General features: G+C 36.7%; 1 protein-coding gene across 7 annotated transcripts in view; it reads right to left on the bottom strand.

Annotated features, from left to right (window-relative positions):
* Nucleotides 1–2,201: 2,201 nt before the first annotated feature.
* Nucleotides 2,202–27,115, bottom strand: part of KLHL2 (kelch like family member 2) — a 95,983-nt gene continuing 71,069 nt past the window's right edge. For all 7 annotated transcript variants that reach the window (XM_019744634.3, XM_074338284.2, XM_019744636.3 and 4 more), the window contains 10 exons: nucleotides 24,883–24,992; nucleotides 21,521–21,637; nucleotides 20,195–20,344; nucleotides 15,000–15,117; nucleotides 10,643–10,840; nucleotides 10,120–10,221; nucleotides 8,765–8,893; nucleotides 7,556–7,696; nucleotides 4,387–4,530; nucleotides 2,202–3,329 (listed from right to left, as the gene is read on the bottom strand). In XM_019744634.3, the coding sequence (XP_019600193.1) occupies nucleotides 3,301–3,329; nucleotides 4,387–4,530; nucleotides 7,556–7,696; nucleotides 8,765–8,893; nucleotides 10,120–10,221; nucleotides 10,643–10,840; nucleotides 15,000–15,117; nucleotides 20,195–20,344; nucleotides 21,521–21,637; nucleotides 24,883–24,992 (1,238 nt within the window). In that variant the 3' untranslated portion in view covers nucleotides 2,202–3,300. The remainder of the gene's footprint in view (nucleotides 3,330–4,386; nucleotides 4,531–7,555; nucleotides 7,697–8,764; nucleotides 8,894–10,119; nucleotides 10,222–10,642; nucleotides 10,841–14,999; nucleotides 15,118–20,194; nucleotides 20,345–21,520; nucleotides 21,638–24,882; nucleotides 24,993–27,115) is intronic.

Raw genomic sequence — 27,115 nt, forward strand, 5'->3', positions numbered from 1 at the left:
CTCAATTCATTTCCCCACAATGAAGAAATGGGAGGTTCAGAGAAGAGCAAAAGTAGCAATTTGTTAAGCGGTCTCTGTATTTCAAGCACAATATACGTATCTTTCAAACTCCACAATAACCTTGTACATGACACAAACACTACTGTTGCTATAGTGAAGACAAAATTAAGGTCAGAGGTTAAGTCGTGTGTTTTAAAGAAGACAAAAGTCTGAGGTTAAGAATCTGTTTATTGTAAAGATTTTGTAGAGTATCCGATGGACACTTGTCTCATTAGGGAGACCACATCAGGGATGATGTAGATACCTGATCACTGTACTGTACACCTGAAGCTGAAGTTGAACAATAATGAATGTCAACTATAATTTTATATATATACATATATACATATATATATATTTACAAGAAGCGGAGTACAGCATTAGGAATAGAGACAGTGGAAATGTAATGGCTGTGTGCGATGTCAGAGAGGTAGTGGTAGGGGGTGGGGGTTGTCACTGTGTGAGGGATATAAATGATAAATGTCAAACTAGTACATTGTTTTGTGCACCTGAAACTAATAAAAAAAAAAAACGGAAAAAGAGATCTGTTTAAAGTCACAGAGAGCAAATTATTAGTGGGGGATGAGAGCCATCTGATTCTTATGCCCATGGGCTTTCCTAATAGATCACACTGATTTTTTTCCTTCAAGTCATGAAGCCAGGGTTAGAACCCTAGATTCTTGATTCAAAGTGTGATTACATTCACCTATGGAGCCTCCTTTCCACAATTAGACACTAGAGCCATAAAACTCAGTAGGAGGCAATTCACTGAAGACCAAATGGAAACAAGAAGCAGGCTTATTAGCACATCACTGTGTAAGAGTATGATATCTTTGTACCTAATAAAATAAGAAGTCTCATAATTCATCATCAGCTGAGATGATAAATACCTAGGTCCTCATACTATCTATAACGGATGATAATAAATACCAGGAATCATATGCCCGAGTCCATAAAAAATGTGAAGGGATCTGAAAAGTATCCTGGCAGTATACACACAATCCCCCTTAACCCTCTCCATCACTGTTTTCAGCCAAGAAGGCACAGATCCAAGCAAAGCAGGCAGCAGAGTTGCTTCATGAGGCAGGTGCAGGCATCTAGCCTTGAACTCTGCTCAAACCTGGTGCTGTTTCCTTGACAAAATTTCTAAGACAACTCTTTGCCTTAACTTCTGACATTTTATTCTACAGTAGAACAAGCCAGGAACCCTCTTAAATATCCTTAAAAAAAAACACACACACACCAAGATGTTTCAAACTGAAAAGACAAAGGCTGGTGTGACGAAAGGGGACATGTTCAAAGCCCCTGAAATCACAGGTTATGAATCCACCCCGCTACTGACAAACCCTGGCAAACTATTTTATGGTATCGCTATTAAAGCTGCAAAGCAAGTAAGTAAAGACAAAGAGGTATCTGACATGCTAAATATTGAAGACTTTGTTACCCTAATAGATTATATTTTAAGAAAAGCTTTAAAATGTTTTAGATGTCTTTCATTCATAGATTCATGGAGTGTTTCATGGAACATTAGTGTTTGAAAATGATCAGGAAAGAAAACACCACAGATTTTTCTTGGTGCCAGTCAGAAACAGCTGGCAACGTTCCAAGTTCATTAGACCCTCATGTTTGTTGATGATGGGTGTGCTTGGAGCCACCCTAAAGTGGAAATTCATGTTTTCATAAGGTGAGCATAGGCTTTTTTCTTTTTCTGATTAAATTCCCTTCTCTCATCTCTTGTGTCCAGCACCTCAGCTATCCACCCAACTCCCCAACTCCCATTTCCTCAGTGCCTTTTATTTGGTATCAAAACCACAATTTCTTTCTCAATTGCTATAAAGTAGTGTTTTTTTTAACTTACTTTTTAGTCCAATGTTATTTGTTGTATCTTGTGTTCAGCTCATATTAGGGACAGAGGAATATAAAAACTTTAAATTTCACAATCCTTGGGAGACTTTTCCTTGATGGTTGAGTTAACTTTTTCTTGAAGAACAATTTTCGGTAACTTTAGTTATTGATTCAGCAGACTGTTCTTAAAGGTTTCTTTGGCAACAAATCAAAAATATCGATTTATGAAGTTAGAAAATGCAAATTTTACAAAAGAACAGAAAAACTGAACAGGCAACTTTCTGATCAAATTAAATAGATAAAAATCAAGGACAATGTAAAACAAATAATATACAAACTTTTATTCAAAGGTAATTCAAGAAAGACATGTTTTGGTCATTTTTAAAGTGAGATTAATTGAAGATCTCAGAAAAATTTTACCTGATCAACGCACATGGCTACTCACAGAAAGGTCTCTCTTCTGTTAATAGCAGCTAAATTTATACACACAGAAAAAATTCTTAAGACCATGCAAATTCAGTTGAATTCCAAACATTCATTATATTCATCAAAAACCTGCAGTAATGTTCATGCCCACGTGTTACTTTAAGAAAAAAAATTAGAAATACACACCAAAACATGACCAAGATTAAACCAAAGAAAATAATAAATAAGCATAATTTATATTTTATTTAAAAAAAGTTTGGCATCACACAGATTCAAGTGTGTTACACCATGTTCATTCCTCAGAAGTGGCATTTTAAAGTGTTAAGCACTGTTAAATATCAAAAAATACAACTCTGTTTTACAATGTTTTACTGGCATAATTCAAAGTACTGTGCCAATTATAAATAGTATAATCAAGTTTCAAACATCTCCTCAAACATATTTAAAGGAAAGCATATAGACACACAGTTATATGCACACCATTTATTATACTCATGTAATCAAAGATATTTTATAAAAGCAAACAGTTTCATCCCTCAACTAGTTTGTATACTTACATAGATTTTAATACCTGTTCAAAGATTTTCAGTTCCTGTGTATACAGATTTTCAGGAGAAGGAATAAAGAAAGATAAAATTTAATTTTACAAGAACACATAGTACTTTATCCTCCTTCACAAAATAATCCACAGTCATTCAAGGCTGATAACTAGTCTTTATGAAACCAACTGTTGTCTAAAGACTACAGAATAAGTACTGCAGTCCAGGTTACTTATTAAAATTCAGTCAGCTGCTGCTCATTGCAGAAAGAGCCTACACGGTGCTTCTAGCAAAAATAATCTTCAGTATCTGAGGCCTATAAAGGCAGACGATCTTATCTTCTGCAGAGACTTAAAGTGCAGCTACAAGTGGAGAAGTGCTAGATTCGCAGTCACTTCAGAAATACTTGTGGAAGTCTGTTTCTCAAATATGCCGAAAATGTCCTTCAGGCTCATAACGGTTTATCAATAACGGTGACCCCTATGCAAAGAAATGAAGAAAACAGAAGTCACAAGCAGCATTCTGTATCTCTGAGAAAATACTGAATATTTTACTACTCAAGCAACAGGGACTGAACAAAGCATGATGTTTCAAAAGAATTATCATTTTAATTGAAATGACAGTGAAATTTGTTTATAGTTATAGACCAAAACTACATCAGACTACTTAACCCACAATTAGTCTTTTGCCCTTTGTAGTTACAATTAAGCAAAAATAGTTTTACTCAGGAAATGTCAATCCACCTAATACTGAGGGGCACAGAGAAACTTTTGGGCGTGCTGAATATTTTCATTATCTGGATTGTGGTGACTGTTTCATGAGTATATACATATGTCAAAACTAATAAAATTGTATACTTTAAATGTACGCTGTTTATTCTATGTCAGTTATAGCTCAATGAAGCTGTTAAAAAAATATACCTAATTTTGGGCCATGTTATTCTGGGACCCTGCTGTATATAGTTCTATTAGGTGTTGTTTGGCATGATACATACACAATAGTGATGGTTAATTAGTATACACTTCTTTTTTCTCCATTATTGGATCAATATTAAAATGTTACTGAAATATTCTAATATTTAAAGCAATATGAATATCTATCATCAGAATAATTAATATGTAACATTTTTAATATGTAACAGTTTTAAAGACTACTCATTATAGTTTTACCATTAAAGAGTATTACCATTTCTCTTACTAAGAGAATAGACCAAAATGATATAATTCAACCTGTGCTATGCTTAAGTAAGAAAATTCCTCCACAGCCGCACTAATAATACTATCCCATGGAGCCATGCCAGGGGAGATATTGTAGGAGTCATATATCTTGGATAGCTGAGTAATTAAAGTCTTGCCACATAGTGAATTCTACTCCACTGCATACAGATGTTAGCCAAAAACACAAAAACAAACAAACAAAAATTTTGAGAAAAGCCTTTCTTCATATAACAGAAAAACATTCTTAATGCAAAAATCATAATGATGTCATCTTTTTTGCATTGCAATAGAAGACTGTAAGAAAATCAGACAATTATTACCTGCATAACTTCTCCCTGTGCTCATACAAGATGATACAACTGTCCATTTATCAGTTGTTGGGTTATAATATTCTACTGATGCCAAGTTACAGGAACCATCATCTCCTCCGACTACATATAACAGACCATTAACAGCACAAACTCCTTTAAAAAATTACAGAGAAAAAAACAATTATTTTTTTAAAATTTGGATGAAGAGGAATATCCCTACTCATGTTTGGTGAAGTGATCCAGAGACATTTAATTCCTTAAGGAGGCAAGACGAGAAAATGGTGAACAGGGAAGAAATCCTTTTTATATGTGAGAGTCTAATACCACTTCTAAGCTCTTATCCGTGTCATTTATGCATTAGTTGCTTTATTTTTTCATTACTTCATTTAATCGTCACTATAACCTTACTTTACAGGTGAGACACAATTTTAATCTTCATTTTATTTTATTTTTTAAATAGAAAATTAAAGGTCAAAGAAGTTTAGTAACTCTCCCAAAGTCCCTTTCTTAGGGACAAAATATATATTAGTAGCAGATAAAAATGATTGTGAATTTTAATTATCATACTATTTTATCTCCTTTAAAAGGGGAGAACAATATTATTGATTTCATTATTATTAGAGTAACTCATGGGGTTTTTTGCAAAAATTCAAAACATCTAGAAAAGTATAAAGAAAAAAAGATCACTTCTAATCATACACCATTGAAATTGTGATCTCTATTCTTGCTGATGCTTTTCTATGCACATATACTCAGACACTTCTTTTTTATCCCCAAAGCAGTTCATATTACACATGCTATTTTATTACTTACTCACCCACTCCCACCAAACAATATACCTTGGACATTTCTCCAAATTAATAAATAAATATAGGTCTACATAAATTTTAACGACTGCATAGTCTTCCATGTCTGATGATACCATAATTTATTAATTGTCTTTGATGGATACCAAATTTTTTTTTACTGATGAATAGTAAGTTATTTGCAGTATTTTTACTTTTATCAATGATGTGGCAATGAACAACGATTCCCTCTTGCATACTTCTTTGCATTTTTATGTAACTATTTTCTTAATATAAATTTTTACAAATACAATTACTGAGTCAAAAGATAAACACCTTGTAAAAGCTCTTTATTCCAATTTTTTAAAAAGGCATATTAAATAGCTTTAAACAAGACTCAGAGCTATTATGAACTGGTACTAGAGGGCATCAAAAAATCCAAAAGGGGCCGGCCCGGTGGCTCAGGCGGTTAGAGCTCCATGCTCCTAACTTCGAAGGCTGCTGGTTCGATTCCCACATGGGCCAGTGGGCTCTCAACCACAAGGTTGCTGGTTCAACAAATCGAGTCCCGCAAGGGATGGTGGGCGGCGCCCCCTGCAACTAGCAATGGCAACTGGATCTGGAGCTGAGCTGCGCCCTCCACAACTAAGACTGAAAGGACAACAACTTGAAGCTGAATGGCACCCTCCACAACTAAGATTGAAAAGGACAACAACTTGACTTGGAAAAAAGTCCTGGAAGTACACACTGTTCCCCAATAAAGTCCTGTTCCCCTTCCCCAATAAAATCTTAAAAAAAAAATCCAAAAGGATGCTGCCCACACAATGGTCTCTGCAGTTTTGTAGGTAGTTTTGCTAGTAAAATTAACACATGCTTGCAGATTTTTAACATAACAAAATAATGAGCCCACACTACATACAGCATTTAAAAGAACACGTGCAATAATATCTTCTGTGCAAATGGAGTGGATCTTCTCTACTCAAATAGTGTTACTATTCTAATCTCTTCAGAGGAAGCAACTTCATACCATTTTAAAGTAGTTCAAATACTTGCAAACCAGTTGGAGGACAATGATAGCTCTACATATACAAATTATCTCCTTATTCTTTTGGCTAACAGAAATGAGCTAATTTTGATTTGAAAACAATAAAACAAGGGTGGAGAAAAAAATAAGATTATTCCAAACTGCAAATTTTCCTAAAGAGTTCAAATTGCAAATAAATTTCCTAACACAGGAAGGCATACACACATATTACTATGACTTTTCTAACTTAATATGTACTGGGTCAAGCACTCATTCTACCTGGGGCTCAGTTCTGTAGGCCTTTACCATGGTCCTGGACTATCTACAGCTGAGAGGTTTTTAGTACCTCACCAAATACAACAAGTTCAAGTAGAATTATAAATTCTGTTCTGTTGTTGACAGCCCTTGCAGTCTCACGTATTTAGTTTCCCATAGTAATCACATTGAAATTAATGAGAAATTCAGAGGAGCGTTGGGAAGGGCAGAACATGCGTTTTGCAACAGCATCCAATGGTGTATGGTGAGTTCGAGAATCATCAGGAACTTATATGGACCATGGAAAATGGCATGATGACATTGGCATTTTAAAGACTAGCATTTGCCAAAAAAAGACTATCTAGTTTTACTGAATATATTTTCCATTTCTATTTCCCTTTGTGGATCTTCTTTTCAAGTAGTTAGTTCCCTGATCTTAAAGACCTCAGCTTTCCTAAATTATTATTTGTTGTTGTTTTAGCTTTTCCATTTTATAGAAATCCTGAACTGTATTAAACTAGGGTTAGCTTCTTTGGGCTTCCCCTCCAGATTCAGATAAACAACTGGCTTTTTAATCTGGCCATAAATATTTACTCAACTAGAGTAAACTCCCTGAGAACTGGGATCCCCAATATGTGGTACATGGTAGGCTCTCAAAACTGTTTGTGGTAAGAATGAAGGAATTAAAGTATCAAATAAAGAGGGCTCTTCCTCTAATTTAGTCTCTACATTCATCACCCAAAATAGCCACTACCGGGTTTCCCTGAAAATAAGATCGGGTCTTATATTAATTTTTGCTCCAAAAGACGCATTAGGGCTTATGTTCAGGGGATGTCATCCTGAAAAATCATGCTAGGGCTTATTTTCTGGTTAGGTCTTATTCTCGAGGAAACATAGAAGTAGAAATTGTAAGTTAACTCAAGTGTCACAAAAACCTGCTGTGTTCCAGACACTATACTAGGCATTCACTATATAGGACTATTACGTACGATTCTGCCTTTAAAGAGCTAATCTGTTAAGGAACCCAGATCACCAAAAGAACAATGGAAATACACATTTATTCTAGTAAAACTGTAAATACAAATTCATATAAGTTTCATAAATATACATATACCTGCATTTCTTCGGCACATGTTCATATCTGCAACCTGTCTCCATGTATTGGTAGTGGGATCATACACTTCAACACTTTTTCGTACTAAAGGGCCATCGTGACCCCCGACAGCATACAGTAAGTTGTTTAACACACCAACACCTGTAAAACACAAAGAACCAAACTATAGTAGAAGAAAAGGGACAAGAAATGTATAACATATTAGGGTTATTCAAGTAACTTATAATTAAAACTTTTGAAATTATTACTCATAGTAAAAGTAAGTTGATATTCAAGTATACAACCTAAGAAATGGAAATGAATAGAATGGACAAATGAGAATCTCAGTAAGAACTATTCTTCTAAAAGAAAGAGGCATGCCAAATAGAATAAAAATAATGCATAGATGAACACAGAGTGGGAAGTCCTTTAACATAATCCTTTTGAGAACAACTTTCACGGTAAAAGCAAACCAGTACGACAGAGGAGATGATGTGACCACTACAGGACCCTCCTGCTAGATCCAGCTGGATCTGGGCCAAACAGAGATTACTTCCCTGGAAGTCCCCTCAGAGACTGTCCCCGCCTTCCCTACGCCCAGATGGGCTGGTTCCTGGAACAGGCCTTTGCCCCCCCAGGCATTTTCCCCTTCTCTGGGCAGGTCGAGCCCCAGTAGCCCTATGCATCCTGTCCTGTTATATATAATAACCCCATAATGCCTGCCACGTAGTGGGAAGGATATCCACGTTCTCTTGCTGCAGCCTGAGACATGCCTCGTATGTAAGTCCCTTCATAAACTCATACTGTAATGCTGGAGTTGTCAGTCTCTTTCTTTAGTCTCTCAGCCCCGGGAAAATTTTACATAACAAGTATTAAAGCACAAAATTTGTAAGAAATGGATATGAAGAGACTTGATTATTAAGCAAGTTCCCCTATAAGCACTAAAAACAAATTTTAAAAAACTAAAAGACATGCCAAACAACATAATTAAATGAAATAGAGAAGCAGCTTTTAATAGAGCACTCAGAAATTTTACAATGTGAAATTTAAGTGAGCTACCTACCACTACCTGTGTAATTCAAGACATTTTAACAGTGTCATTAGAATCAGTACACATATATATGTATGTATGTATCTGAAAACATAAAGAGATATGAACGCATCATTTCACTTGTTTAATCCTTTTCCATCATTTTCGTGCTTCAGTTGCTAAATGAGGTTGCTATTCACCTGCCCCGCTCCGCCTGGTACTCATTTCCGCTATGTAGGTCCACTCGTTCGTTGTGGCATTATAGCATTCTACTGTGCTCAGACACTGACGTGAAGCTCCATCATAACCCCCCACAGCATAGAGCAAACCTAAACATGGAATCACAAAGAAAGCCACATTCTTAAAAAGTTCTTTTTTCAAGTCAGAAGATAACATATTTTCCTCCGTGGTGGTACAGTTTCCCTTTAATGATTACTGATTTTTATGAAGTATCAAGATCTTGCCTACTGGTCAGAGGTGGAGTTACCAAATCACATTATGAAGATCTGCAGGGTATATAGATGATAATAATTTAACATTTTCATCAATAATCTGACTGATATAACAGAAAGTACACGCATTATATTTTTAGATAACACTATTTGGTAAGTGAACAACACTCTGGAAAACAGAATTAAATATTAAAGTTATCTTAGTAAATTAAAAGTTAAATCAAGGTTAGTACCAGCGTACAATGAAATACTATTTGGCAGTAAAACGAAATGAGGTACTAGTAAATGCTACAACATGCATGAACCCTGAAAACATTGTGCTAAGTCAAAGAAGTTAATCACATACTGTATGATTTCATTAATATGAAATGTCCAGAAATGAGAAATTGACACAAAACCAGAAAGTAGAGTAATGGTTGCCAAGAGCTGGGGAGGGTGGAGGTGACAGCTAAGGGAGTAGGGCTTCTCTATGGGGTAATAAAAATGTTCTAAAATTAATTGTGATGGTAGATTCACACTGAATTGTACATTTAAAATGGATGAATTGTATGGTATGTAATTTATCAACCCACAAATTTACTGAAGCAATTAAAAAAAAAAAAAAAATCACACCAAAAAATACTTATAGCCTTTCTTAAACTCCGCTGGGGCAAAGTAGAATGTAAATAAATAATTGTGGCAACCCATCCCTTAAATGTTAAACAACCCTTCTCCAGATATAAATTTTGCGTATATGCCATCTGATTTGTTCTTCAAACAACTGTATTAATAGCAGTTAACAGTTTTATATAGGTTACACATGCAGAAAGAGAGAGAGAAAGAAAGAAAAAAGACAGAGAAAGAGAGGGAGGGACAAAGGGAGGGAGGGAGAGAGGTGGCTAACCTGGGTGAGGGGGGCCTTATATAGGGTAGTTTATATCGACAAGCTAATTTTAAAAAGAGGATAATTAAAATTTTACAGTAACTACTACTTTCCTTTTTTAAATGATCGTTTGCTCGCCTGTTTAGAAGACTGGTGTTCAGATTATTGGAAGAATCACTCCTGACCCTCAAGAAGCCACAGTACCTGGCAGCGTCCACCAGCAGGAGGCAGCAGCACCTACCTCCAACAACACCCACACCAACACTGCTCCTCCTTGTGTTCATGGGGGCCACGTGAAACCATTCGTTAGACTTTATGTTATACGCTTCCACCGATGATAAGCCTGCAATAAAGCACACGGCTCTTCACTTCCTCCGCTAGAAAACATTTAAGGGAACTGTGCCTTCATATATATTATTGGGGAAACATACTTCAGGTATTTTAACCTGGGCTAAAATGGAAAGAGAAAAATGACGGAATGTAAACATATCGATTAAGTGATAAATCACAAGAACTTCTTTTCCACAGGGCTCCTACCCAAGCCACTGACATCTTGGGCTCCTACCCAAGATACTGATGCATGAGAAAGAAAATCTATGCACTTACCACTCTTAAAGGAATCCTCGGTGGAAATTTTAATATTTATAATACCTGTTAAAACACTCAGATATCTATCTCCTAATTGTGCCACGATTTGTTCTACCATAATCACGACTGCTATGTTAATTCTAACAGCAACATGGAAAAGACAAAAATGAAATTACCTGTACTGCCATCAAAGCCTCCCACTGCATATAACAATCCATTTAATACAGCAGCACCCAAAGTGCTTCTCCGGTCTCGCATGTTCGCGACACTGGTCCACTGATCTTTCACAGGGTCGTAGGAATCGACCGTGCGGACTCTCAAGGAACCATTAAAGCCACCAACGGCAAAAACCAGCCCAGCCATATAGACCATCCCTGCAAAAGAAATACAGCAGTTAACGATGGATATGCGACTGAACTACCACTACTATATAAAGATTGCTTTACAATATGTCACAGCTGCGGTCAGAACATATGTTATTTTTAGGAGAATCTGACTGAGTAGGTCCTAAGAAGCGCTATTCATTAGCAAGAATATGTAACAACTAAACTGTCCTCCTTTCTAAGATTATTAAAATTGTTAATGGCACGGGCTGAGGTATTTACACACTTCAATGAGCCAGTATTTCCCAACTCCTTGAACCCATGTATGTCTCCCGTGGCTTTCAATGATCTTCCACGCTGTATGTTTATACTTAATTTGTATAATGTGCTCCCAGTTTATCATGTTAGTGGGCTACATCAGGTGTCTGTAAATTATAGCCCGCAGGCTATTTTTGCAGAATCCAAGAGCTAAGAATAGTTTTTACATTCTTACATTTTTTACTTTAAAAAGTGGTTGAAAAACAATCAAAAGAAAAAGAATTGTTCCATGATGCATAAAAAAATTCTATGAAATTCAAATTTCAGCATCCATAAATAAAGTTTTATTGGAACACAGACCCACCCATTCATTTATGTAGTGTCTGTGGCTGCTGTTGCACTGCAGTGGCACCTGAGCAGTTGTGACAGTAATCGTATAACCCACGAAGCTTAAAAGACTTCCTGTTTTTTTTAAGAAAAAGTTTGCTATCTCTGGACTAAAGAGATGTTCCGGGATTACCGTAAAGGGATTACCTCTAGCTCATCCCGCTAGCCTAACCAGTTCAACCACCCTTTCACCTTTCTGAGCTTTCTCATGCTGTTCTCCTTATCTGAAAAACTCCTGTCACCATCCACTCTGCTTTCTTCAAGTATCAAGCCCCAGTGAAAGGTCCACATTCCCTATGAAGCTTTCCCCGAACTACTTCAACCATAAAGTGATTACCTCTAGCTCCTGAACCCCTCTAGCAAACACACTTATTTTAAGGTTAATAAATCTTACATAGTCTGCCATTATCATTGCTTTAAATTGTTCAAGTTTTTGTAGGCCTTACGTTCTGTAATGTTTATGTTACTGGCCCAGCCTGAGGGCAGGCACTGTGCCCCACAGCTCTCTGAATCCCACTAGGGAGAACAGGAATGACCAGCTCTAAGTGTCTAACTAGCTCAGTGTTTCATATGATGTCACCAGGGAAAGCGTGCATCACGACCCCCTACTGCCTTACCCTCTGGTGCTTTATCACCCTCCAGCCCCCAGAATGTTTATGCTGTCAGGGAGAGGAATGACTTTTCAGTCCCTCATTCAATCACAAAATGAATACTCAAGCTACTTTCTGGTAAATCCAGGACTGCGCTGAGGAGAGCTGTGGGCAACGCACAATTTAAGTAGGCAGAGAACGAGCAGATGATTAAGGATAACCATTAGATTTCCTGAGCACCCCCAATAGCAGGGAACATGGTAGATCTCCTGGCAGAGCCTGGGGGCCAGAGAGCAGTGACAAAGCGGCAGCATATTTCAAGCAGGCAAAAGTCCTGAAACCAAAATCATAAGTAACACGGGGGAATGTTCATTGCAGGAATCTGGGCCACTGAAATGTTCATTTTCTTTTCGCTACAAATAAAACAAAACAAAAATCTATCATATTTTAGTGACACTATCGTATGCTTACCAAGTATTAGGGTATTTCAGGTGACAAGGAAGAAAAAAATAAATGAATCAATCTATGAGGTAAGATTCCCCACCCCCAAACACTCCAGGTGAAGAGGGGGATCAACTAAAAGAACTGATCACTCCCCTAAGTTACAGGGAACCAAAGCTCCCAGAAGTTTGAGTAGTTTGGCCACGATTACAGTTAGTTAAAGGACATCAGCTCTGACCTAAAGGGGGTGGGGTCATGAGGGTACAATAAAGGTAAAAAGATAAAATTTACTCACGAGCCGTACACTTTGGAATGGATCCAATGTAATGACTTATGGTGCGATGGAAAAAAAAAAACAACTGTACCAGGAATCTGATATTAAGAAACCAGTTATAAATATCATGGAAGATTCCATTTCCAACAGTAACAATAAAGATAAAAAATAAAAAAATAAACGTGGCAAGAAACATACAGAGCCATATGGAGAAAATGTTAAAAATCTATTGAAGGACATAAAAGAAGACCTGAGGACGATCCCTAGGTCCTACCATGTATTACAAACGTATTACAAAGCACAGTAATTAACACTGTTCTGTTTTGATGCGTGAGGCAAGGCAAATCAATCGAACAGAAAAGAAAATTTGGAGTAAAACCAAGTAAATGTAGAAATTTAGTATATGATAAAGGCAGCATTTCAAATGAGTGAAGGCAAGTAGATTAGTCAATAAAGGTGTTGGGAAAACTGGCTAGTGATTAAAAAAACAAAATCCATACCTTACTTCTTATATCAAAATAAGGTTCATGTTTTTGATATGAATATAAAAAATAAAACTACAAAAGTACTAGAAAAATTCCTATTTTTATAATATAATTTTGTTATAAAGGAGAAACCTGGCAGATACCACTTAACCAAGTGATCAAGGTTAACATCTCCAGAAGGAATCATAATAAACGCAATCTATTCATAAGAAAACATCAAACCCCAAACAAAGACACCTGACCAAGTATTCTCCAAAAGGAATAGGGGCAAGAAAGACAAGGAAGGACTAAGGAACTGTCACAGCTCAGAAGAAACTTAGAAACTATGACAACAAAATGCAACGTGGGATCCTGAAACAATGTGAACATTAATGGAAAAACTGGTAAAATATGAATGAAATCTATAGTTAACAATAATGTAACAACACTAGTTTAATTTTGATAATCATTTAGTATAGTTATGCAAGATACTAATATTAGAGAAAGAGTACTCCAGGACTCATTGCACTATCTTTGCAACTCTTCTGTTAAGTGTAAAATTATTTCAAAATAAAAAGTTTTAAAGAAAATGTGTGCACGCTGCAAATAACTTTGAAGTAAGGCTTTTCTATACAAGAAACAAATCCTTACATCCAAAGACAAAACTCTGATGTACAGAACTTCACAAAATGGTAAAAATTTTTACATGGCAAAAATAACACAATTAAAGTCAAAAGAAAAAAAGATTACTACAAATAAATATTCACACCACATATGACAGACAAAAAGGCTACTTTCCTAAACATATAAAGATATCATAAAAATAAAAAATGGCAAAAATCATAAGCTGACAATTCAGAAACATGTTTAAGGTTCCTCATAATAAAAAAAAGTACAAAGTGAGATGAAATAGCATTTCACCTGCCAGACTGGCAAAACTCACAACATTTAATTATAAGGTGTCGGGAATGTACGGAAGTTGGCAGCTCCATATTTTACTGTTAGTGGAAGTAACAATTGCTGTATCCTCTTAGGATGCCTTTTGAATCAGTAATTCCAGTTCTAGAGTTTTATCCTACTATAATGTATTAGCACATGTACGCAAGGATGTATGTATAAGGAATTCTGTATAGCATTGTTTATAGCATAATATTAAAAACAATTTTAACGTTTAATTAAAAACTAGTAAAAATTATACTACTTCCAGCCCACTCCCCCAGAAAAATAATTAGACGGCTCTTAAAGAATGAAGTCAGCTCTACGCTGATATGTGACAATCTCTAAGATGTACTGTTAAAGTATTACCATGATAGCAATGTTCCATTACACTGAGAACTCATTTTGCTATGGGAGCTATGAATAATGGATCCAAGTCGGAGTCCCAGGAAGAATCCTTAGTTTACAATGGCCTTTTCTGATTGCAGTTTTGGCTAAATAAGGTCTATTTTAACAAACGTCTGTAAAATGGTGCCTGGAAGAAGGCAACTGTGGCTTATAGGTAAGTCAGGGATCTCCTAGAACGAAAGGTCCCAACCTAGAGGATTCTTTCTCAGCACTTCAGCAAAGGTAATTAAGAAAATATCCAGCAAATTGCTGGCTCCTCCACCTTATATTTGAGATTCAGAAAGGTATGTAAAAAGGAAGGCAGAGAGGCTTTCCCCGCCGATGTCTTGTGAGTTATACGAGGCTCCTGAATCAGTTTAACCGCATAGCTATTTTAATCACAGCTTTTCTAATTCATACAATAAGACCTGAGACAGAAGCTGCCAAAGACCCAGCCGTAGGGAACGGCTTACCTGCCCTGCATCTCCTGGAAGGTAATTCTGCCACTTGGTGCCACCGCTCTTCTTTAAAGTCGTAGCATTCCACACTTCGGATAGCCTTCGGCGCCTGGCCCCCAACCACCACCATCAACTGGAAAGGCAGAAATATAAGCACCTGAACGAACAACCATTGCGTATTCAGGGGTATTTTTTTAAATGTCTTACGAAGACACTGATGCGGAGAGTGTTAGGATGAAGATGGTAGGGCGAGCTGGGGGAAAACAACCACCTCATCAACATTTCATTAACATCAACAAAGGGGCACAGGTTAGAACTACAATTCTATTCTGTAGCACATTTAGTCAAAAATAAGGATTTCAGAAACTAACGGACGTTTCTGATCCTTCAGCCAAAGCAGTATTTAAGCCAAGAACAGCAGGCAGGCAGCACTGACAAGGCTGCAGTGTCACAGGGCTTGCTGGAAACCAGGTCCTGGCTTTGTGATGACCAGGGATTACATCTCCACAGTCCAGGAGAGCACACAGAAGTGACATTGATGGTAGTGGATAGGTGAGGGGAAAGGACAGGAAGATATTAAAAGAAAGATGGAAGAAGGGGAACTATTGAAAAAGGAGGAATACTGAATTGGAGTTCACAGGAGAGCTCAGATTCCTGGATCTCAAGTAAAGAGACGTCCCTTGATGCCCCACAAATAAACGAACCGAATAGGACAGATAATGGAGATACTAGAAATCATAGTGAATGAATGAATGGCACAATAGTCTAGTACTGAGAATAAATGAGATCTATAAATGTCTTCAATTCAACTCAGTCCAACAACTAGTTCTAAAGTGCCTATAACCTGTATTTGTCCAGAATTGCACTGTTATGCACAAGAAATGTAAGACATGGTCTCCTCCCCCCAAGAGCGCATAGATCCCATTAAGGAGACAAGACACATGAAGTAATTCAAGAACAATATACAATTATATATGACCACAAGCTATATGATTACTATAGACATTAATTGCTACTGCTGATCAGAAAATGGAATGTTGCCGTAATTCAGGAAAAGTTTCCCGGAAGGAGTGGAACCTTGAGAGATAGATGGAATTTAACAGTCAATGTCTTTGTCTTCTACTGAGTACAAATGACCACTTTTTGGCAACAGTGAAAACACAGCCTTCAAATCAGAAGAACATAAAAGTTAATGATGTCACATATGGAAAACAATAAAGAATGGCAAAGGACCTTGGGGGAAAAGATGAGGTGATGACAGGAAAATCTGTTCAAAAGAAACAAAAAAATCAAAACAAACAGAAGATGGAATGACTCAGACAGACAACAAGGGGAGGTTTGCAACCTTGACTGAGCAATGACTTATCTGTCCTTAGAACTACAGAAAGATGGGTACATAGAAAGCAAGATTCCTGAATCAGAATAAATCCCAAGTTTCCAAAAAGAAACCTATTTTAGTAATTTATTCACTGGAGAGTGGAAGGAATTTTAAAGGTATTAAAAAGAAGATTGAACATAGACCAATTATACGATTTTTTTTAGATCTGCTATTCTCCTAGCGTTGAATAAAAAAGTAAAAGAAAGAATTAACAAAGAAAATCTGCAATACCCTCCCCTCCTACCACCAAAGTGGGGGGTGGGGACCACAGAGGTAAAACACACAGTAAGATGACCCCTATACATAGGTATTTATATAAGATCTATCTGGGTTTAAACTTCTAAACTCTGCCTGGCAGTTAGACAATAGCTAACATCTCTGATGAAGATCAATTTTTTTCTTTTTAAATCTCTGAAGGGAATACTTTTCAAAATAATCCTTGAGGAACAATGATTAGATTTCATGATCCTTGAAGTTTGACTATTATGATTTCCATGTAACAGAGTTCACTTTTGCAACATCAAAATGAGGATGGATGGGAAAAGGTGCTACTGAGTACAGAGAACGGTAGTCATACCTATCCTTTACTCACCCAAGAAAAGTAAAATGGGGTGAGGGTTTGGGACTCCAGGAATCAGAGATAACAGGGACAAGGAAGAATGTATAATGGAAGAAAAGGGAACAGGGATATTTGCATGAGATCAAGAGACTGTGCTAAGAAAGCACTGCACTACTACCACCAAAAGAGGCGCTCACGGCTCCGAACCCGTTATGTGTAAGGCCCGCGATCTCATCTGAGAAACACCAAACTAATTATGCTCATGTAAAGAAAAACTGGGAAGACCTTTTGTATGGAGAAATGTGACATATTTAAGAAAGACAAGGGGTAGAGAGTTGAACAAATTCAAGTGACCATCCTGAAATGTAGGTCAATTAAATTTTGTTCTTTTGTTTTCTTCACCTATTAAATATTAACTTAAAAATTGCCCCCTGAAAAATCAAGTTTCATAATTTTCCAGTTATAAATCTCCATAGACATCTGGGGTAAAATATAAAAATATATAGATACCCAGAAATAATATGATAGCATTTGTAAAAATACAGATTCCAAAGAGAAAAAGAAGCTAACAAGAAAGCACAGTAGCAAAACATACACTTTTTCATTATGCTGTCTGAATCCAAGAGTGCCTTATACAATCCCAATACTGTTTATTGAAGATGCAAAACTGTTTGATATACAGAAAGAATCATTCATGCAGATTAGTATGAGTCCACAGAATCAGACCCTAATATAAAAAGTACTAAGTTATTGTTGTGGTAGAAATATTTTCAAAATGTTACAATACTTTCCTCAGTACTACTGCCACATTCTGTCTGATCTAACTTATCATTACTATGAAAAAAGTGCATGACTACTATGAAATATGTAAGCACGAGAAAGTTTTTTTCAGTCCTCTCTTCTTCATTCTTACCTATGTACTTAGAATTAATCTTGAGTATACCACTCTAAAATGACAGAGTGCTGTTGAAAGAGCATCTAACACAAGCACCTTTTCAAAACTATGTGTAGGTAAGTAAATTGTGAGAAGGGAACCACACAAATGCAAAGTTGGAGCAACAGTGCAGTTCATTCTCATCGCTCTCTGTCACATCTGCAGCCGCTTCTTCCCTAGCCACCCTGATAGAGCAGAACAAAGAGAACCTTCATGGATCAGCATACTCACCCCAAATATAAAAGCTAAAGAATTGAGAAATCCAAAAGTATAATACAGGCCACTCCAAAGCTACAACCAGAGGAGCCCAGAAATAATGTCAACTTAACTGATGGTCACAACTGATTTTATTTTCTCTACAAAAGAGAAAATAAAATACTTGATAGGCTTGTACCAAAAACTTTTTAGAAGGTTTCAAAAGTGATGTGTTTATTCCAGAAATTAAAAGAGAATTAGTTTTTACCCTAAAAGTCTCTGCAGCACAGCTAAAGATACCAAAACTAAAGATGCCAGAAGACAGAATATACAAGAGATCTATTACGAAGATCAAATTATTAAAGATCAAATAAACTATTTAGAAGGAAGTTGAAAAGACTAGCATAAAAGAAATGGTCATTTAAACGAGCTAAGACTATGAACACTTTTTTAAAATAAATCTATTTTTTGTAAGAGCAAAAAACTGACACCAAATAATATGGACAAATGTGAAGGAATGAAGACTTATAAAGATGGCTACTTATAAAAGCAGGAAAAAGGGTATTTGGAAAATGTAAACATTTATAAAATAAGCAGACCCAGATGGCATGCATACTAAGGTGTTAAGGGAACTAACTAATGTACTTACTGAGCCACTTACAATTATTTTTGAAAAATCTTGGAGAACTGAGGAGAGATCAGAAAATTTAAAAAAGGCAAATACCAATTTTCAAAACAGGGTAGGAAGTGAGTGCCTTGTAAATACCTTTTAAGTGATAATAACTGTCATTAAAAATTTAGAATATTTTGAGAAAAGCATTCAAACTTCTAGGATCCGACAAAATGATGAGTAACACACAGAAGGATGTTAAAATAAAAATCATGCCCAATTAGAATCTATTTCATCCTGAATCTCATCGGACGTTATATGTCAAATTACTTATTTTTGGCTTAGATAACAAATGTAATCATATGGACTGAATTTTCTACAAATGGACTATGTCAGTGAATCGATATTTCTAATGAGGTATCTGTCACCAGGGAAAGTGTTGAGGTCCATTGTAAGTTAAAATATTTAATTTAATGATCTAATAATCTAGAAGAAGGAGTAAATAGCATACTGGCAAAATATGCAGTTGGTTCTAAATTGAGAACTGTTGTTAACACTGGCAAAACAGGAAAAAAACAATACCATACCAATATAGATTTGAAGCAATAAAAAAATGTAGATTCCAAAAATAAAATTTGAAAAAACATTAAAATGAAATAATTTGAAAGACATAATTTAATGGAAAGGATTAATAACTAAAGATAATGTAAGAAAACAATGGATAACAGATTCTTATTTCTTAATCCATCATTGCCCCAAATACACACAAGAGCTAAAAAAAATTCATAAATAAAAGCATTATATGGATCATTCTGATTAGACCACACACAAAATGGTGCATAGAGTATTGGTCTTACAGTACCGTAAAGATGCAAAGAGAGCAGAAGGAATTGCAAACACAGAGACAGAAATGAGGGGTTATTCCATAAGGAAAATTAAACCAGTAAAACATGAATGGCTTCAACTAAAAATATGAAAGTAGAACAAAAACTTTCACATAGGAAAATATGAACACACTGGAGATCTGGAAAGACATAGGGGAACTCTACACTGAAATGGCTACATATCATGCATGGATAACCATCAAATAGTACACAACAGGGAATAGGATGGAAATGAATTGAACAAGCCATTTTATCCTCCTTAGTTCTAACATGTAATTCTGTGAAACTACTCAGTTTCCAATTATTATCCAACCCAAGTAGCTTACAGAGATATCTTTCTAGCTAGTCTGGTTTTTTTCCTTTCCACTATAACTAGAGCTAATAAAACTCAGAAGGGACAGAAACCAGTTGCCTTCTGTTCCAGAAGAGTGACATCATGGAATTATAAACATTCAATGAACCAAACAATCCCCACCCTCCAGAGACAAATTAATAGACAAGTTGAACTATATACACAATGAATTCCTACACTGCTGTTGCAGAGAAACTAGAACAATAAAGTACGGAAATTCAGATGAGCAAAAAATCTTAACAGCTTCACTAAGGACCTTTCGGATGAGGTAATAACAAGTATGAACAATAGATCCTACTTTGGGAAGGTTCATGGGTGTTCTCAGTCGGGTCCGGACACTCTTCATTAATATCCGCTGCTCTGTTGGCAGCAAATGATACTTCATGGCTTCAATGAGGTAATCTTTGCAAGCACTGCTGTTCTTGACCAATGCTTCCTCTTCAACCCTCTGTGAGAAAAAATCAGACACACCACATGAGGGGACAGATATTTCGTCATAAAGCTGGCAAAGAAACAATAGTAAAGAGGAGGAAACAAGCAATAACTATCCTCTCTAGTTCAGTGTAAAAGTTAACAGAGGAAAGGTTAAAATATCACTAAGAGTAAACGAAACCAAAAAAATGCTCAAGTACCTGGTCTGAAGAGAAAAACATATAAAATAAAGAAAAAAACTAAAATGATAATTGTATACTTCAATGTCAACTATTGAATAACCTGTAGATACTATTACAGCCACCTGTTTCTTACCTTTAAACGTCAAGCCAAACAGAAGAAAACCAAGAAAAAAAAAATTTAGATATGAGTCCTTTAGGTGGGGTAGGCTATCCTAATAAATTAAAGATAACCTTTTTCAAACTCAAGACGGCAAATAAAATATCCAGAAAAGGGATTCAAAATACTTTGTGACAATGTGCCTAACCCACAAATAAGTTCTGTCCTTGCGATGCCTGACTTCATATGCAGGGCAGGTTTCTTTCTGTTCATTTCCTTAACAGCAGAGTTACCAGTGGTTCCACGGATCCCGACAATAATGAGGCTTCAAGACATCCTGAAATGCTCAAATCTAATCTCTTACTAAAGAAATGTTTCCTTAGATGGTTTCAATTATAAAAATGTGGAAATGTCCCTACTAGGATGCTGACAGTAAAAAGTAAGGTTAAAATTTGTTCAGAGACTATTAAAGGTCCATTTATTCCCATTTATTTCAAATAACCTGGTTTCCCTCCACTTAGAAGTGAAGATAGAAATCCAGTGCCTGCCCCTGTGAAATTATGAAGTAGAACGAAACAGTATTTGGATAGAATGTCGACATTCCACTTCTGCAAGGCCATCAGAAGAAGCCAGCAAAAGGAAAACAACAAAGACACAGAGCAGTGAGATGGGGCCTCGGGTGCACTTACTGACTGACAGGCACTTACATGACCTCAGACACCACCTGCATAAGGTCTAGCACCTGCTCACCCACATCAGAAACAGGCGGGAACAGGGGCCTTTACTGTCCCTCTGTCCTGCGCTCCACGCATCTGCGCTCCATACCTCTTACCACTTTGTAAAGGGGATGTACATGGCGTCAGCCCAGGGACACGGTGCTACATGTACTCACGTGCTCTGCATATGCTTTTACCTGAACTAAATATTCCCGGGGGAGCAAAGGTAACCGTACATGTTCCATCAGCCGAGCCATAAATTCTTGCCTTACATCTTTGTCGTGGTTCACCCAAGCTATCACAGCTTCAAATACCTTGTGGGAAAGACAGGGACAAGAAAATAAGTAATGAGTTTGTATCATCATGAGTAAAACATAACTACATTTCATGACACAACTCTTGCTAAGACATCCAAGTTTACTCCGTGGCTGAAATGTTTTCAAAGTCTTGACTTGTGATTGACTTAAAAAGCCATTCACTGAATTTTTTTCTTTTGTTCATTTGGTACTTAGTATTTTCTTGTAGCTTTGTGGAGATATAACTGACAGATAATACTGTGTAAGTATAAGGTGTATGACCATAGGTATTGATTCGATATATTTACATATTGCAAAATGATCACCACAGTAGCATTAGCTACCACCTCCATTATGTCACATAATTACCACTTCTTTTTTGTGGTGAGAACATGTAAGATCTACTCTCTTAGCAATTTTCAAGTATACAGCACAGTATTGTTACCTATAGTCACCATGCTGCGCATTAGTCCCACAGAATTTCATTATCTTATAACTGGAAGTTTGTGCACTCTGACCGACATCTTTTTGTTTCCCTCACCACCCAATCCCTTGTAACCTTCACGCTATTCTGTTTCTATGAGTTCAATTTATTCAGATCCTACATACATGTCATATCATACAGTATTTTCCGTTCTTTGTTTGACTTATTTCATTTAGCATAATGCTCTCAAGGTCCATCCATGTTATCACAAGAGGCAATACTTCCTTCTTTCTCATGGATAAAATAAATATTCTATTCATAATAAATATTAATAATAAATATTGCATTGTATATATACACATCTTTATTCATTCGTCCGTTGATGGGCAGTAAGTTGTTTCCATATCTTGACTAGTGTGAATAACGCTGCAATGAATACGGGAGTGCAAATACCTCTTTAAGATCATTTTTTCATTTCCTTTGGATATATATCCAGAAATGGGATTGCTGGGTCATATGGTAGTTCTACTTTTAATTTAATAGTACTTTTATGTATTTAGTGAGTACTTTTCATTTGGTATTTACTAAGCCTCTCACCAAGTACCTTATCTAATCTTCTTGAACTTGAGTGGTAGCTGTGATAATTTCATGATGTATGATCTAATTCACTGTTGATAATTTTTCCAAATCGAACTTGGTTCTATTTACCTAAATTTAAATCTCAAATCCCTTTGGAATAAAGCACCTAAAATAATAAATCAAAGTGACATTGTGGAATGAAAATCATGTATCCTTATCAACAACTCATTTTGGCTCTTCCTCTAGGTTTATAAACAGATGTTGGACCATACACTTCTAAATCGAGGGTCTGAAGAATAGATTAAAACTCTTTTGTCACAACAGAATATATTAAAATGTAATATTTTGAATTTAAAATAAAAACTAAATAAGGGCATTATAACTTACAACATATACCTATGAAAAAGTTACTATGAAGACAGTATTTGACTACATAATTTCCTTCCAGATAGATGAATATATAACTCAATAATCTTTACAGGTTGTAGAAAATGTTTGATGCTGTGTAATGGATTATTGAAAGCTAAACATAGGTTATTTTGATGCAGGAATACAGTAAGAAACTAAAAATAATCTACATTATAATTAATATATATACCTCCGTAATTCATTCAATCAACAAGTATCTAACAAGAGCCTCTATGTGTCAGGTGCTAGAGAAGAAGAGGATCCTGTTAATTCTACTATATCTCCACTGTCTTCTTTTCTCCACCTGTTTCTACCATTCTCCATAAGATCCTACTGCTCATGGGTATGACTCCAACATCCTCCTACCTTACCCCTACTTCGCCTCTGGTCCATTCTGCACTCCACCCCTGGAATAGCTGGTCTCCAAAGACGGTTCCCTAATAAACCACATCTCCCGGTATCCACAGTTTATCAGGTAACCTCCCACAGGAAATCGAAGCAGGCCTTGTGGAAGCAACAGAAGGTGGTGGAAGCTGCACTTTGTGACTTCTGATGCTGGGTCACAAGACGCCTTCTGGCTTTTACTCTGGTCTCTTGAAACGCTCATTTGGGGGAAGTCAGATGTCGGGTAAGAAGCCTGATTACTTGAGATCACCATACTATGAGAAACCCAAGCTAGCCACAGAGACGAAGAGGAGAGGAGGGGGGAAAGAAATGGGGAGGAGTAAGGGGAGGGGGAGGGGGAGAAGGCGGGGAGGAGGGGGAGAGAAAGGAGAGGAAGGAGAGGCGGGAGAGGAGGGAGAGGGAAGAGAGGAGAGAGGAGACAAAAGGGGAGAAGGGAGAGAAGAGAGGAGTGAAAAGAGAGGGAAGAGGGGAGACGGGAGAGGGGAGAGGGGAGAGGTTAATCTCCTCATATCTGGGACTCTACAGCAGTGTCTGGTACACGGTAGGCACTCAATACACACCTATTAAATTTGAACAGTAATGCATTCCTCTCCTCTGTATTTCTAGAGCGCTAAGGTGAAACATCTCACAACCAATTTTCAGATTTTTTCATATGGTAAATGTTAGAGTAAATGTATCTTTTTGCCCTCAGGTGAAATGAATATCCCTGAAGAACAGAATTAAAGCTCACACATCTTTATATGCAAAGTACACAAAGGAAAAGCTCCAGTTTCACTTCCTCCAAATGCAGTGTGTTCACAAATTTTAGTGCCCTGATTCGCAGGGGCTACAAAACCTACCCAAAGGAAAAAAGCAACTAAGAGAAGCTTCTTCCTCCACCTGTATGAATGGTACAGGCGGTTGACAAAGGCAATTCAAAACGTGGGGAGACAGAAGGCTACAAGCAGATGAAGCAGCTGCACAGAAGCACTGGGGGGGCTGGAGTGTATAAGTAACAGGGGACCAGTCTAAAGGAAGAGTACAGTCCAAGATGTTCAGTCTGGAAGCAGCTGAACTCTGTCACCCAGGGTAACTTCTTCCAACTTATAAGATAGTGACATTACTTCAGTTTGAGAAACAGTGCATTTAGATCACAATTTTTATAGGCATCTAGTTGTAGGAAGAAATCCAGTTCCCAAAAGACACTTGTTTAAGACAATTCAATGTATGCAAGCTCTTGCTGTGGAAGTCAAGTGCAAAACTCTAATATCTAATCGTTCAGGGAACTACCTAAGGAGTGAAGAACACAGTAATTTACACAGACAATCAACAAGTCAACTAGCTGGGTTTTCTTAACTTCCAGATCAAAGATCACTGGCTGGCACTACATAAAGTTACAAAACAAAGTCAAATAAAGAAAGGAAATATACTACCTTGCTGTACACTAGGAAAAGAAATACATCCTTACCTTCTCTTCTGAGGAAATGGTAAGTTTATCACTTGAGATTAAGCTGCACACTTGTTCAATGCCGAGATTGAGAAACTCTTCACTAAGTACTACATCTGAAAAATGTTGCTCTGTTTGAAGGTAAAAAAGAAAATCTATTAATAACAACATTCCATCATCATAGTTTCAAAGTGCTTAAAAAAGAAGAGGTTTTTCTTAATCTAACCCGAGAATGAGAAAACCAACTGTATTTCCTCAAGGCCAATGGTCTCGACATGGGTGCCAAAACCCCTCAAAGGGAAACTGTAGTCTCTTCAACAAATAATGTTGGGAAAACTGGATATATACATGCAAAAGAATGAAGGAGGGCTCTTAAGTTGATTTCAATTAGTGACCTATAAGTTTCATGAACACGAATATCCAAATCTCTTGCCAGATTTGGGAAACTGTCAACCATTATTTCTTTAAATAAGTTTCCTGCCCCCTCCGATTTCTGGAACTCCAATTGTTCACACATTGGTCCTTTGGATGGCATCCCACAGATTGCGTAGGCTTTCTTACTGTTTTTCAATCTTTTATCTTTGTTCTCTTCTGACTGAATAGTTTAAAAGTTCCTGTCTTCAAGCTGATTTTTTTCTTCTGCTTGATCCAGTGCGTTGTTGATGCTCTCTATTGCATTCTTCATTTCATCCACTGAATTCTTCAGCTCCAAAATTTATTTGATTTTTTTTTTATGATTTCTATCTCTGTTAAATTTCTCCTTTTGTTCATGCATTGTTTTCCTGATTTTGTTGAATTGTCTTTCTGTTTTCGTAGAGTTTGTTGAGTTTCTGTAAAATAGCTATTTTGAACTCTTTATTGGATAAATCATATTCCCACGTCTTTGGGCTCAGTTACTGGAAGATTATTGTGATCCTTCTGTAATGCTACGTGTCCTTCATTTTTTACGTCCCTTGGAGTTCTGCAAAGCTGTCTTTGCATTTGAAGTAAGAGTCACTTCCTCCAGACTTTACTAACTGCCTTCGGGAGAAAGATACCTTCCACTAGCCCTGCTAGAAACTCTGAGGCTTTCTCAGGGATTCAGTTCATCAGCCTCTCTCAAAATATGGAACCTGAAAATTTCATAGATATGGTCTTACCCGGGCATAACAAAATGTGATCTCTTTACATCTTTCGGGACACAACTATATTATTGATTGCTGTTAAATACACTATGAACTAAAACCCTAATACCTTTGGATTGGTTTGGCCAATACAAGTCTAATACTTCTCACAAAGCTGAGATGAGATATTCTTCCTTTCACTGAATGAATTCTTATTCAGCTCACCATACCTCAGTAAGCACCATACCTCAAAATTAGCAGTTTCTGCACAATGGCAATAAACATACACACACTAAAATGCACCTACAAAGCATTTACCTAAAATGTAACGCTAAAGGGCAGGTCATCTCAGAGTTTAGTTTGTTGCCTCTACTCATATTCAGGGTTAGTTTCCATATCTCCAATCTTGCTTCAGTCACCTCCTATCTTCATTACCCTAGTTCTCACTCCGTTACCAACCTCAGGTAGTGTTTCCAATCCTTTTACTCATATGTTGACAGATTATTGTGTTTCTAGCACAGAGCTTTCACTGTGACATTAGTAATTTGCCTTTACTGGTTTACCACTGCCATTGAGTAAAGCCAACGTAGTCATACTGGCATTCGATAATCAATTCCATCTCTCTGAACATATCCCGTAACTGCAATAGGGCATTAATTCCCAGTGGTACAGACTATGCCATATATATGCAATATGCATTAAACACATAGACTGTATACATATAATATACATATGCATTCTTCCTTGTACATAAGAATTCTCTTTAGTCTCTAGAGCTAGTGAACTTTCCTGTTTGCTTCCCTCCTGCAAATAAAATAAGCGTATCAAGAAATGAAAGACAATTCCTAGGGTTTGTCACACCGAGTATAAGGTGAGGTCACACATTCCAAATTAAGTCCAATGAAATCAACAACAGAAGTCCAATGTTTTGGTTGTCCTGTTTTGTATATACACTGTGATAAGGTAAAAAGTACTCTATTTGATTTCTAAACACCAAGCCCCTTTTATTATTAAAATTAAATGCCATGTGCGGTTCCTATAATTCCTCTACACTCCATCTAGACTCCTGTCTGAAAAGTGAGGGTGACTCCATAGATAACAACTGTATCTTATATCCACAAACAGCTTACTCCTGAGAGACAGAGTGTTTG

Source organism: Rhinolophus sinicus, chromosome 15, assembly GCF_057876585.1.
Source record: "Rhinolophus sinicus isolate RSI-liver-muscle chromosome 15, RSI-T2T, whole genome shotgun sequence".
NCBI classification, from domain to species: domain Eukaryota; kingdom Metazoa; phylum Chordata; class Mammalia; order Chiroptera; family Rhinolophidae; genus Rhinolophus; species Rhinolophus sinicus.